Source organism: Ambystoma mexicanum, chromosome 2q, assembly GCF_040938575.1.
Source record: "Ambystoma mexicanum isolate Mex_15411 chromosome 2q, UKY_AmexF1_1, whole genome shotgun sequence".
NCBI lineage: Eukaryota > Metazoa > Chordata > Amphibia > Caudata > Ambystomatidae > Ambystoma > Ambystoma mexicanum.
The window spans coordinates 141,237,680-141,252,048 of NC_090924.1; the positions used below are offsets into that span (position 1 = coordinate 141,237,680).

Consider the following 14,369-nt stretch of genomic DNA (forward strand, 5'->3'; position numbering starts at 1 on the left):
TCTACAACCGCAATCCATCTTGTTGTGGCACGTTCCTACCCCTGAATGCAACAAATTGTAAAACCTCTCCCACACACACCAATCCATCCAAGTGCAACACGTTTCCCACCCCTGAAATGCAGCCGAGTGCAACCTTCTTTCTAACAGCAACAGTCCATCCAGGTGGAGCGCATTCCCCAACCCCAAAATACAGCCATGTGCAGCACACAGATGGCTCCCAAGAAATAAATTGGGCCATCTATGGGGTGCAGCAGGCGGTCTGCACAGCGTTATAACATGACAGCAGCAATACAGAGATGGCAGGGCCTCAACTGAGCAGCACAGTTCAACACAGTTGCCAGCTGGAAAGTGCAGTGGGCCTCAAAGCGTAGATGGTAGACGCATGAACCTTCATTGCCTTAGCCTGTTGTTCTGGTTGAGTGGCTGTCCATGAGTATTCCTAGGTTTTTTATTACAGTGGAGGTTTTCGGTACGGTTCCCATGCTTGGTGGCAAGGTGAGTGGTGTTTGTGTTTGTTGGGTCATCAAACTTTCCATTTTCGTTAGGGTAATTTTTTAGGTTGTTATTAGTTATCCTAGTCTTTACAAAAGTGAGGCATTTGTTGAGGGCATTGTCTGGGTTACCTTGCAAAGGTAATGACCCGGTGAGGGCCAATCAGATTGATTTTTAACAATCTGATTGTCCCTCCCTGAGTACTAATGTTCCATAATTGAGTAAATATGATGTCAGTTTCTATTGAGGGGTGTAACAGTATTAGTGGGATAGATGCCATGGATGGCTAGATGAAGAAATACATTTCAAAATATGCTAGGTAGTGAAAGCAATCCAATACCTATAGTTTAGAATGCATGTGTTTTGATTAAGTAATGATGTCTACGTATCATCACTTGCAGGGTGCATTCACTAGTAGCTTTCTGCATCGTCACTTGCAGGGTGCATTCACTAGTAGCTTTCTGCATCGTCACTTGCAGGGTGCTCTGCATCGTCACTTGCAGGGTGCATTCACTAGTAGCTTTCTGCATCGTCACTTGCAGGGTGCTCTGCATCGTCAGGGTGCATTCACTAGTAGCTTTCTGCATCGTCACTTGCAGGGTGCATTCACTAGTAGCTTTCTGCATCGTCACTTGCAGGGTGCTCTGCATCGTCACTTGCAGGGTGCATTCACTAGTAGCTTTCTGCATCGTCACTTGCAGGGTGCATTCACTAGTAGCTTTCTGCATCGTCACTTGCAGGGTGCTCTGCATCGTCACTTGCAGGGTGCATTCACTAGTAGCTTTCTGCATCGTCACTTGCAGGGTGCTCTGCATCGTCACTTGCAGGGTGCATTCACTAGTAGCTTTCTGCATCGTCACTTGCAGGGTGCATTCACTAGTAGCTTTCTGCATCGTCACTTGCAGGGTGCATTCACTAGTAGCTTTCTGCATCGTCACTTGCAGGGTGCATTCACTAGTAGCTTTCTGCATCGTCACTTGCAGGGTGCTCTGCATCGTCACTTGCAGGGTGCATTCACTAGTAGCTTTTTGCATCGTCACTTGCAGGGTGCATTCACTAGTAGCTTTCTGCATCGTCACTTGCAGGGTGCATTCACTAGTAGCTTTCTGCATCGTCACTTGCAGGGTGCATTCACTAGTAGCTTTCTGCATCGTCACTTGCAGGGTGCATTCACTAGTAGCTTTCTGCATCGTCACTTGCAGGGTGCTCTGCATCGTCACTTGCAGGGTGCATTCACTAGTAGCTTTCTGCATCGTCACTTGCAGGGTGCTCTGCATCGTCACTTCTGCATCGTCACTTGCAGGGTGCATTCACTAGTAGCTTTCTGCATCGTCACTTGCAGGGTGCATTCACTAGTAGCTTTCTGCATCGTCACTTGCAGGGTGCTCTCCATCGTCACTTGCAGGGTGCATTCACTAGTAGCTTTCTGCATCGTCACTTGCAGGGTGCATTCACTAGTAGTTTAACAAAGGTAGCGGGCGCCCCTCTCCCGCAAGAACAGACATGATAACCTGTTCAGTGGTTATTAACCACTTGAGAGTTCGCAGCCACTGCTTTTACTCACTGTGCCTTTCACAGATGGGAAATATCCATTTGCATATCAGTCTTTGTCCTGCCCAGGGGCAGTCCAGCACCGAAATACAATGGCAACTCCAATCTGAACGAGAGTACCACCAGCAACCCCATACACGTGTTTCACCCTTGTTGGGGATCATCAGTGAGGTGAAGCTGATGCCTCTCTAAGCACAGTGAGAGGGAGACCACGTCTGGTTGCCCCCAGGAGACCTAGGGTTACCAATCCCAGGTTCCTTAAAAAATAGTTTAACAAAGGTAGCGGGCGCCCCTCTCCCGCAAGAACAGACATGATAACCTGTTCAGTGGTTATTAACCACTTGAGAGTTCGCAGCCACTGCTTTTACTCACTGTGCCTTTCACAGATGGGAAATATCCATTTGCATATCAGTCTTTGTCCTGCCCAGGGGCAGTCCAGCACCGAAATACAATGGCAACTCCAATCTGAACGAGAGTACCACCAGCAACCCCATACACGTGTTTCACCCTTGTTGGGGATCATCAGTGAGGTGAAGCTGATGCCTCTCTAAGCACAGTGAGAGGGAGACCACGTCTGGTTGCCCCCAGGAGACCTAGGGTTACCAATCCCAGGTTCCTTAAAAAATAGTTTAACAAAGGTAGCGGGCGCCCCTCTCCCGCAAGAACAGACATGATAACCTGTTCAGTGGTTATTAACCACTTGAGAGTTCGCAGCCACTGCTTTTACTCACTGTGCCTTTCACAGATGGGAAATATCCATTTGCATATCAGTCTTTGTCCTGCCCAGGGGCAGTCCAGCACCGAAATACAATGGCAACTCCAATCTGAACGAGAGTACCACCAGCAACCCCATACACGTGTTTCACCCTTGTTGGGGATCATCAGTGAGGTGAAGCTGATGCCTCTCTAAGCACAGTGAGAGGGAGACCACGTCTGGTTGCCCCCAGGAGACCTAGGGTTACCAATCCCAGGTTCCTTAAAAAATAGTTTAACAAAGGTAGCGGGCGCCCCTCTCCCGCAAGAACAGACATGATAACCTGTTCAGTGGTTATTAACCACTTGAGAGTTCGCAGCCACTGCTTTTACTCACTGTGCCTTTCACAGATGGGAAATATCCATTTGCATATCAGTCTTTGTCCTGCCCAGGGGCAGTCCAGCACCGAAATACAATGGCAACTCCAATCTGAACGAGAGTACCACCAGCAACCCCATACACGTGTTTCACCCTTGTTGGGGATCATCAGTGAGGTGAAGCTGATGCCTCTCTAAGCACAGTGAGAGGGAGACCACGTCTGGTTGCCCCCAGGAGACCTAGGGTTACCAATCCCAGGTTCCTTAAAAAATAGTTTAACAAAGGTAGCGGGCGCCCCTCTCCCGCAAGAACAGACATGATAACCTGTTCAGTGGTTATTAACCACTTGAGAGTTCGCAGCCACTGCTTTTACTCACTGTGCCTTTCACAGATGGGAAATATCCATTTGCATATCAGTCTTTGTCCTGCCCAGGGGCAGTCCAGCACCGAAATACAATGGCAACTCCAATCTGAACGAGAGTACCACCAGCAACCCCATACACGTGTTTCACCCTTGTTGGGGATCATCAGTGAGGTGAAGCTGATGCCTCTCTAAGCACAGTGAGAGGGAGACCACGTCTGGTTGCCCCCAGGAGACCTCTTGCGAGAGAGGGGCGCCCGCTACCTTTGTTAAACTATTTTTTAAGGAACCTGGGATTGGTAACCCTAGGTCTCCTGGGGGCAACCAGACGTGGTCTCCCTCTCACTGTGTTTAGAGAGGCATCAGCTTCACCTCACTGATGATCCCCAACAAGGGTGAAACACGTGTATGGGGTTGCTGGTGGTACTCTCGTTCAGATTGGAATTGCCATTGTATTTCGGTGCTGGACTGCCCCTGGGCAGGACAAAGACTGATATGCAAATGGATATTTCCCATCTGTGAAAGGCACAGTGGGTAAAAGCAGTGGCTGCGAACTCTCAAGTGGTTAATAACCACTGAACAGGTTATCATGTCTGTTCTTGCGAGAGAGGGGCGCCCGCTACCTTTGTTAAACTATTTTTTAAGGAACCTGGGATTGGTAACCCTAGGTCTCCTGGGGGCAACCAGACGTGGTCTCCCTCTCACTGTGTTTAGAGAGGCATCAGCTTCACCTCACTGATGATCCCCAACAAGGGTGAAACACGTGTATGGGGTTGCTGGTGGTACTCTCGTTCAGATTGGAATTGCCATTGTATTTCGGTGCTGGACTGCCCCTGGGCAGGACAAAGACTGATATGCAAATGGATATTTCCCATCTGTGAAAGGCACAGTGGGTAAAAGCAGTGGCTGCGAACTCTCAAGTGGTTAATAACCACTGAACAGGTTATCATGTCTGTTCTTGCGAGAGAGGGGCGCCCGCTACCTTTGTTAATGCATTCACTAGTAGCTTTCTGCATCGTTGCGTAATTTGGGATTCAGAGACCCTGCCTCTGAGAACAACCACTAGGTTTGGTGATGGAGTAGATTATTTTTGTGTTTTCAAGCAAACCTTTCCCGCAGCAACTGGAAACTATATGCGCGTTTCTTTCTTTGTCTCTGGTTTAGGGTATCAGTATCAGTGACCTGTTCAAACCAAGAGGGCAGGGGGACAATATTAAAGCAAATAGTGTTAAGGAAAGGCACACACATGTCCAATGATTGCGCATTAAAATATATAACATAAAAGTGTTACCAATCATAAAAAAATGTTCTGGATGCCCAGGGTTTGATTAACAAAAATGCTTTCAATGGGACTTCCCCATGTTAAAATATTTGTGTAACTCAGGCCCCCATTCTTTCCAACTGTAGAGCTAGAAAAGCATGGTGTGGCTGTAATTCAAAAACAACCTATGCCCTGGGTATCTGTTCACTCCCCTGAGACGTATTGTTCACCTCCCTAAGTATTATTGTTCACCTCGCCCTCCTTTGAGTATTGCTGCCCCCCGCCCCGAGAATCACTGTTCACCCCTTCCCGGATTGAAATCCTGAATGGGTAGGTACAGTGCTACTCAGTGCATACGTGGCTGGAATCCCAGCCAAGGCATTTTCTTGACATCTATGTAGTTGGAATGACAGGCTTCAGAATAATGCTGTGCTTGGTACGTTCTTATGTAATGTAGCGTTGGTGCACTGGCATTGGATATTTGACTGGATTCGATTAACAGTTTAATATTGGCACTGCTGCCCTGATTCAAAAAGGCATGTGCCGGTATGCATGTAAACATTGGCGCAACACGTAAGACGTGCTGCACAGTGTAATACACTTTCATATCAAATGGAATGCCCATGACAAAACAAATTATGTGACTTTGCACCCTGCCTATTGCGGGCTATGTTCTGCTCGATTGAGTTTTGGGTGCAAGTCAAAGGATGTTCAACATGTTGATCAATGCAGCAGTGCTTTGACTGTCTGCACAGGATTGGAATGCTCCCCCCCCCCACCACTCTCTGTTGCAAACCCACCTAATCTGTGCCCATTGTATTGCCTGGTGCATGTCGGCCCGGGTGGGGACAATGCTTGTGTGGCACTCTTCTTACCCAAGCCATACCTGGCATTGTTCTATGTCCTCGTGTCAGCAGGGCAAAGCAGCCTAGATTTAGCCTAAAGTGCGAATGTAGCCAGAATAAGCAGACAGCACTCTTGGCCAGGCTCCGTCCGTCACGAAGTGCTGATGATGAGTATGCTCCTCCCATTTCCATGGACATCCATAATAGCCCAGCAGTTAAGGGGTTAACCCACATAATATCAAATAAATGTACAATCATGCAGTATGAAAAAAGCCAGGAACCTTTCTCTTCACTAATAATCTAGCTTCTATAAAATGTTGTTTTGTTCTTGCTTGATCTGAGTCTTTGGATGTTAATCTTGTTTGGGTGACATGTAAACAAAAATTGGATGATCTTATTTCTGAAACTATGTTTTAATGTGTCTAGCATTTGCTATTGTGTAAGCAAGATGAATGTCCAATGCTGTCTTTCTTTGTATTTACACAGCAAACCGCCAGGCCTACATTCTTTGCTCGGAAATTTGAAGCCTCGGTAAACCAAGAAATTATAGGGCAATTGGACTATTACTTATATGGTAACTACCCCTCTGGAACTCCAGGCCTCAGGTCTTATTGGGAGAATTTCTATGACGAGCCGGATAGCATTCAGAGCATTAGTGACGTCATGCTCACCATGTTCCACTCGTTCGCACGATTGGGCCTCCGCAGAGCCGAAACCTCACTGCACATGAACGGAGACAACAGTTGCAGGTGAGTTTATAGTCAGTTGAAAAGAAACCTGTTTGGAATGTAAACTGTACATCTTAATTAAAATAAAGACATAGCACAGTCTAAATGTACTATATTGAATAACAATTTAAATAAGGAAACTATGGCATGTCCTGCTTTATCACACCAGTTTGATTATATTAAGAATCTATAAAACTTCCTCTTGGAACTAAAACACATCACTGTGTCACAGAACTAATTGTTACTAAGTAAAGCATGTTCACAATGTTCCGTACTTTTGCACTTCGAGAAATCCTGTTCTTTTTTGTCACTTTTGAACAGCTACAGCAGTTGTTTTAATTGAAGGTAGTCAACTAGTGTCTCGAAAGTCAAAATACATTGTAAAATTCACTTTCATGAAGTCAGCTATTCTAATAGATAAATTAGGATAGTCTTGCTGCCCAACTTGATATTAAACATACCTGATACGAAGGTCATGAAAATGCAAAAACATAGCATTGACTGTAATAAAACGTTATCATATTGCCAGATGTAATGCTCCAACACACACTCTCAGATTCAGCCTTTTTTTTGGCATATACACCCAAAAAAATAAAACAATCTACTGAACAAATTACCTTTTGCTCCTACCACAAGGATATGCATGCTATTCATAAAAATAGGATTAAGGTACCAGAAATCTAGCTTAATTAAAATATCGCTAGACTTAGAGTTAAGAATACATTTCCACATAAGTCAAAAGCATGACAAATTCCCTTATGAAAATACCATAAAGGCTACAGTTGTCTACTGGTCATTACAATTTACTCACTGAACAAGGTCAAAAATGATACATTTTAAACATCACATTTTATATTTTATACATCTTATACATTCCAATATATATCAATTTATTTAATCGACTACAGGTGCTTTTGCTTGACCAGTATCTATTTTATCCACAAGAGACGGCAGATAAAATGGTTGTTCACTGGACAGTCTAATACATTTAAGTGTCTAATACCAACTGGTTAAGGATTTGCTACTATTTTCATTGTTTGATTCACATGACTCATCGTGTAATCTCACCTGATACAGCTTAGGCTGTGTACGTTTAAAACACACATGTATGGTGTGTTAGCCGTAATTCTTCTTTTAACATGTTCCTGAAGTTATTTGTCCTTATTTCACTCTATACAATGGCCCTCATTACGACCTTGGCAGAGAACCATGGTGCTATTAGCACCATGGTCCATGGCGCTAAGTTGCCAACTCCGCCATGGTGGTTGGCGGACTTACCGCCCCATTCCGACCTTGGCGGGGCGGTAAGTCCCCAATCCCCATTTACCCTTCCCCATTCCCATTTTTGCCCGATAGGGCATAATGGGAGTGGGGAAGGCGTTAATTACGCCACCGTAAATTACGGTGGCGTAATTAACAACAAGGTCCCGTAGCGCCATGGATTTTACCGCCTGCAAAAAGCAGGCGTAAAAATCACCATGGCGCTACGGGAACTCGTACTCAGGCGGTAAGGGTCGGCGAAGTTTACGCCGGCGTAAACCCCTTACCGCCTGGGTCGTAATGAGGGCCAATGTCTTTAACCTCTTCACCCAACTCACTCTTCTTTCAATTTCTCGTTTATAATCTGTAAATTGGGGTCTATCTTGGAATGGAATGTTTCCCAGGATGTATGGAATTTCCCACATTATCCCGTAAAATTGTATCCAAATTTTGCAAAGTTATTGTTCCTCAATGATTATTATAAAATGAAAATGCCTGCTACCACATATCTTTTCTGTAGCATGTGTTTACATAGATAGACATTTCATCCATGACACTCAATCATTGTTTATCCCAGACATATTCTCTATCATGCAGACCTAAATACAGTTGTCTTTAATTTCTATTACACTTCCTATTCATAGTTTGCACATCATATTTTTAATAGCAAATGGGGCATGTGAAGAGGTCATTATATAGTTTTCAATGTTTATCAGCAACATATAAACAAAAATGAAGTCCATATTATAAATGTTGAATGGAATATGCCTTCAACCATTTATGCTCGTACATTTCCCTGGTAAATCTGGATGCTGCACCAACTCCTTACAAACCCAAAACGAACCATAGCTTCAACATAACCTTTGTGTTCATATTTATTTTAATGACTATACGAGTATAATGAATATCACTATTGAGAATCGTGTACAACCTCCCTACCATCGAACACCCTCCTAAAATTCTGTTAGAGCTTTATGGATAATTCTTCACATATTAATTCGAGACTTTATAATGTTTTGGGATCATTGGATGCACCATCCATGCATTCCATCTTTGCAATATGCACTGTAAATTCGAGAAGCTGCCGATAACCAGATAGCTATCCAAGCCTAATGTTCTCCTTGGAAGTTTTAAAATATGAATAAAACAAAAAAATATTATAAGATTTTAAAATGAGATATCAAGAGAAAACATGATAGCACCCGTCACATATTGGCTGCCCCCTACATTTTGAAGACCATAGCCCTTGGGTGAAGATCAATTGCCTGATACTTAATATGTACCCCTGTTTACTCATCAGCTCTTGGGTATTGGAGCTGCATTATCACAGTGGTTACTTAATATTTATTTTCTAAACTCACCTCCCAATTTTTAGGCTTTGACTCTGTCAGCCTCCAACTCAGGGTGTCTGGTAGTGTCAGCTTTTCCTGATTCCTAGCATTCAGACCTCTGGAATTCTTCACAAGAACTACCTACTGACCAAGTACAACACATGTTGAACTTGTGTCTCTTATTAAATGTGAATCTGCACCTTGTGCCAGAAATAACATGCATGAGCACAGGAGGCTTTTCCCATATGCAGACATTATGCCAAACCTTTTGTCCACTAACTTGCTCACACATGAAGGCAATTCTCTAGTAATCTCAGCAATGACATTTTAGAGTAGTGTCGACGTAGGCTTGCCGGAATATGTCATCAAATGGTTGCAGAGCCTGTGAAAAACTGTGGCCCATAGAGCGTTACACTGGCTTACCGTGTCGAATCAAATGGCACATAGTTTTCATACTCCTACGCAAAGTTCAACATGGACTTTCTGCTCCTCACCAACAACATGACAGTTTGTAGTCCATTCTGCGTTCCTTAAATATCCAATGTTCCTCATCATCAAAATGTATCACTCCTATCACCTTTTAATAATGAAAACATATGTTTTCGGTTGATGCAGTAACCTTATGCAATTATCTATCTCCCTTTTACCGCCCTAACATCACCTGAGGCCGTTTTACAGAAACCTTGCACCACTGCAAGTGCAATTGTGCACACTATTAGCACCGGGCCACAAGAAACATGACTTCAATGCACATTTGCACCCGGGTAATGTTGGACATAGTGCTCATACTATTCTGGATGTGGCCTCGGGCAGTCATTGCAGTGCAGTGTTTCCCTGCATACAGTGGTTTAATCTTAGAGGTTTACAAATAACTAACTTGCACCCCAAAAGAAATGCCACGACAAATAAGATTCAGAACTACATATCCCAGCAATCCAAAAACCTTTTGGCTGTTGCATTTCTCACTACAATACTATAATTGTGACTCTTTTCATACAACCCCTATGTTATACTTCCGATGTGGCCACAATTCTTGGGTGGGTAACCAGAAAAAAACAGCATTTCTTTAACATTGAAGGATATTATACATTAGTTCAGCATATTTGTTTAAACATTCCCTGCTCTCACATTTGTATCATTCGTTTGACTCTCATTCATGATCTAGTGACAATAAAGTGTAGCCTTTAAAGCTACAACATAAAAGTATTTATTTATTTATTTATTTATATACTATTTTTTTTTTACTATTGTGCAATGGTTAACCAAACCTTAAGCACATACCTCCACATTAAAAGCAAAATGCTTGTAAAAAGTGCAGAATATTCTGAAACACGTTTACTAGTGAGTAATTGTAATTGGTTATTGATAACGTGCTTAATACCCAGAGGTTTCTGAGCGTGGACCCGGGGTTCGAACCTGTGTTGCCCCGCGTTGTCTTGTTTCCAAGGTGAGTGCATTGCCCTAAGCTATCCTCCCAGCCCTAATCATAGAATAGCGTAACTGAACATCGCAAGAGGGGTGTAAATTAAGAGTTAGTGAAGGACAAGCACGATGAGGTTGAGCAAGAAGATGACCTGTCTTACAGGTACCCAATGGGGTGCTGTTCCGTAGGGTGGGTGTGAAAAGGAGCGAGCCCCAGGGCGGCATGATAGAAACCTGGTGCTACTTATCAAGCTGCTCGCAAAGTGAAGAGAGCGGGACAGTACCCAATAAAACAATTCGGATCTATTGGAGGGCCATTCCTGTGCGAGGCCTGATGAACCTGGCAGTAGCCAGAAAAGGGAGGGAAGCGGTGCTCTCTTGGGAGTTCAAAAAGGAGCACTGGAGGCCTTTCTAGCCCCAGATGTCTGTATAATCTAGAGGTGACGGGCCAGGTAATGGAAAAGCCCAGATGTAAACCAAGTCACTCTCGATGCCCTTGGGCTGCCAGTACACTTTATAAACGCAAATGCATACAAATAAAGAGAGTTACAATAGTACACGCAAGTGCAGGGAATGGCATAGACCGTAATAGGTCTAAGCCTGTGGTCAAAGTGTACAAAAATACATAGTCAAACTCTGTTTCCAGCTGGCCTGCCCCAGCTCCCCACAAATCCCATCGCCACGTCCCCTCCCACGTGCAAACCAAATCCCCAAACAGACATACCTGCTGTTTAAGGGAATATTCAATGCAGTGCACTGAAGTGCAGGTTTTCAACTTCTTCCTACACTTTTATTTTAAAACTAAGCCTTTCCTGAACAGATTATTTTCAATATAAAAGTATAGGAACAGTAACACTAATACAAAACAGTAGAAGGGCACTGCTCCTGCCCACTTCAACCACTGGTATAAGCTCACCTCGGAGAAGTGGGCTGAACTGCTCAAATAATATATGGCAGAAACAAAACTACCAATTTGCAATAAACGTCCAGATACAGTGGGTCTGATTTGCAAAGCCTTTTTGAACGGGACTCTCCCATCCGTAAATCAGGCCATGTGTCTTCATTGAATGTGACAGAGTTCAAACATATGTGTTTTATTTAAAATCAACCAGCACGCTGTCCAATCCCTATGAGCAAGGAGACCAATTGGATTGACCTTGCGAGCATGACATCAGATGCATGCTGGGACAAGTGAAAAGACTCTGAGTATGATGGGCAGCTATAGTATTGCTCTTTTTTTAACAGTGATATTGGTTCTAATAACAAATCGGTGTCACTTAGTAGGTATCCTAAAAGTGGGGCAAACTGCCCGGAGAGGGCTGCAACCACTATCCCACTGCCTCGCCGTGCAATATGGATTGGCTTTTGGCATGCAGCTGAGCCCGGTTTTCTGTGCCTTTTTACGCTAATTACCAAAAATAATTGTTAATGCCACCTGACATTTAGGTTAATCGATAGCATCGGTTTTTGGGGGGGATAAACAAACAGGTGGATTTCAAATTTATTCCAGCACTACTTCCCACATGAAAATTCTAGGCTGGCAGAGATGCCTCCACCACTACATTGTGTTCCTTCAAAGACTCTCGGTATATCACAATGACCTCCTTAATGTGCTGCCTTTTGGCAATAGGGGTCAATGCTCGTACAGCAGGCTCAGAACTCTAACCCTCTGTCTTCCATAGATAGCAATCAGTCTGATTTTCCTTTACTCGCTCTGTACAGCGCTCTGCTGCTCTTGAGCTAGGTCTGTGCTTTAAACAATACAAATAAATAATAAATAAATAAGGATGCTTGTGCACCAGAAGACTAGCTCAGAGTACTGGATATATTCAATGTTCTGGCTTTTGTTTTGATCATCTTCAGCACATAGCCTCTACTGCAGACCTCGTATTATTAGCTAGGATTGGACTCTGAAATGAGTGGGTCCTCTAGCACAGACATTCTTCACAAATGGATGGCACCATAGGGAAGAGATGGTGTGAAATAGATGTTCCAATGACCAAGAACCCTTAAATGCAAATTGACACTGATCTATGAATAGTTGGTTATATAATTTACCTAATTCTCGAGTTGGTCATAAGCCTACATTTGTAATTCTATGATTTGAAGCAATGCTTGCACTTTAGCTGGTTTAAACCACAATGGCCTTTTTTTCATTTGGAAACGAAGACGCATGTGTTTCCCAAGTCACTGGTGAACATCCCAGCCATGCTAGTGTTGACATGAAAATTTGCCTGGAAACCTTTAGAGGTGTTAGAAGGATACTGGTATTTTGGTAGTGCACGAATAGGCTGCTTTAACGCAAGGATGCACTGCACCATTCATGGGCTTAAAAAAGATGTTCCCTTCCAGTATTTACTAGTTTTTGACCGTATGAAAAAGAAAATACCGTCCACTGCTAAAAGATGATTTACTGTCTCATGAATAAATATTTGCTGTAACTCAAATCCAGAACAGGAGGTCTCAGCATCCAGTGCCGCAGGACGGCTGTTGCTTATATTGGCTTTAGCGCCGCATTTGCTGGATCCTTGCACAGTCCATCACTGACAGCCTTGTTTGGATTCCACCCTTCTGTGTTTATTTCACAGGCTTCCGCCATTTTCCTCCCAGAGTTGCTTGCCTCATATAAAGCAGCACTGTTCATTGCTGTCAGTGGCTGGTGATAGGCTCATGGAAATCAGTCAAGCAAAAAATTCCCTTACGGCTAGTATTTATAGGGACTTCTACTAATAGTGTACTGCACTAACCAGTCAATATTCTGAAATACGTGCGATTCACTAGTCCTGTTTCATCGGGAGGTTTGATTTGGAAATTGAATTGCGCAAAGCTGTGCATTTAAGCCTTAAAACAGATGAAAGAGTGCGCTGTGTTGCCCGATGGCAGGCCTTTGCGTATTCCCTCAAAGATGGTGAAGTGCCATTATTTTCAAAATTGCAGCAATATGTGCAAAACAGTGGCACCAACTCCGTATTTTGACGCGCCAGCCATTAGTGGGCTAAAATGACAAAGTTGGGGTTCTAAGCTAGTTAAATATAGGTGATGGGATGAGAGGCTACAGGAAAAAGGGGGTGGGGAAGGAGACCCGGTGTCCCCAGTCCAGACTGCGGGTGTGCAAACAGGTCCAGGTGTGAAATGGGGTAGATACTTAGGGGACAAGCCGATGGGGACACCACAAAAGGCACGATTGATGTGAAGCAGCCTTGTTGTGATGTAATGATGCTCACCCATCTACCCATGAGATAAAGCTAGTGTGTTCATTATGTGTCTTTATTCACAGTACATGTTATAAGAGTGGGAGTAGATCTCTCTCCTCTGCAGGTGTCTCCCTCTGGAATGGCCTACTTACCCCCTCACTGACTTGAGCCATGTCACCTGAAGTTCCACATGCTGTTCAAGACCTTGCTCTTCTCTTCTTCCTTTTCTCTCCCTCTCCCCTGCTGATCTACCTGCCTGCTCGTCCAGACTAGTGGCGTGGTTTCCCTCAGAGTCACACAGGGTTCCATGCCCCCTTGACCAGTAACCCTGCGCTGCCTTCTGGCCTACCCAGCACTTCCGGTCTGGGACTGCACTTGTGTAGTCCTCTGCTGTCCAGCACTTCCCTTTGAACCCTTTCCCCGCACTTCTCTCCACACCCTCTCCCCTGCACTTCTCGTGGCACTTGCACGATCTGAATGTCACAAGGCCTAGTTGTTTGTCTTCTCATCCCTCTGTCTCTTGTCCTTTGTCTTGTGGCATCGAGAAACACTTGTGTAAAGGCGCGTTATAAATATCAAATCTTATCCTATCATATCATTTGTTAATCTGCTACTGCTAGAAAAAGTGCAAAGAAGTAGGAATTAGCCAGAGGTTCTTGAAAGAACCAGTATGGCAGATGTGCAACGCAAGGCTGGGCAAACATGCTCAAAAGCTCTGTGGGAACGTAAAGAGAGGCCAAACACAGGTGGTTTGCATTAGAATACAAGCTGATACGGAATCAGCTCAGCTGTATTCTACTCCAGTTTTAGAACATCAAAATATACCACCTGATTTTGCTCTATGCCAGGTGT

At 44.1% G+C, this 14,369-nt stretch overlaps 1 protein-coding gene across 1 annotated transcript in view; it reads left to right on the plus strand.

The window, feature by feature from the left end:
- XYLT1 (xylosyltransferase 1) overlaps positions 1 to 14,369 on the plus strand; it is a 969,342-nt gene that overhangs the window by 828,717 nt on the left and 126,256 nt on the right. Inside the window, exon 8 of the mRNA XM_069647050.1 lies at positions 6,069 to 6,331. Within this exon, the coding sequence (XP_069503151.1) occupies positions 6,069 to 6,331 (263 nt within the window). The remainder of the gene's footprint in view (positions 1 to 6,068; positions 6,332 to 14,369) is intronic.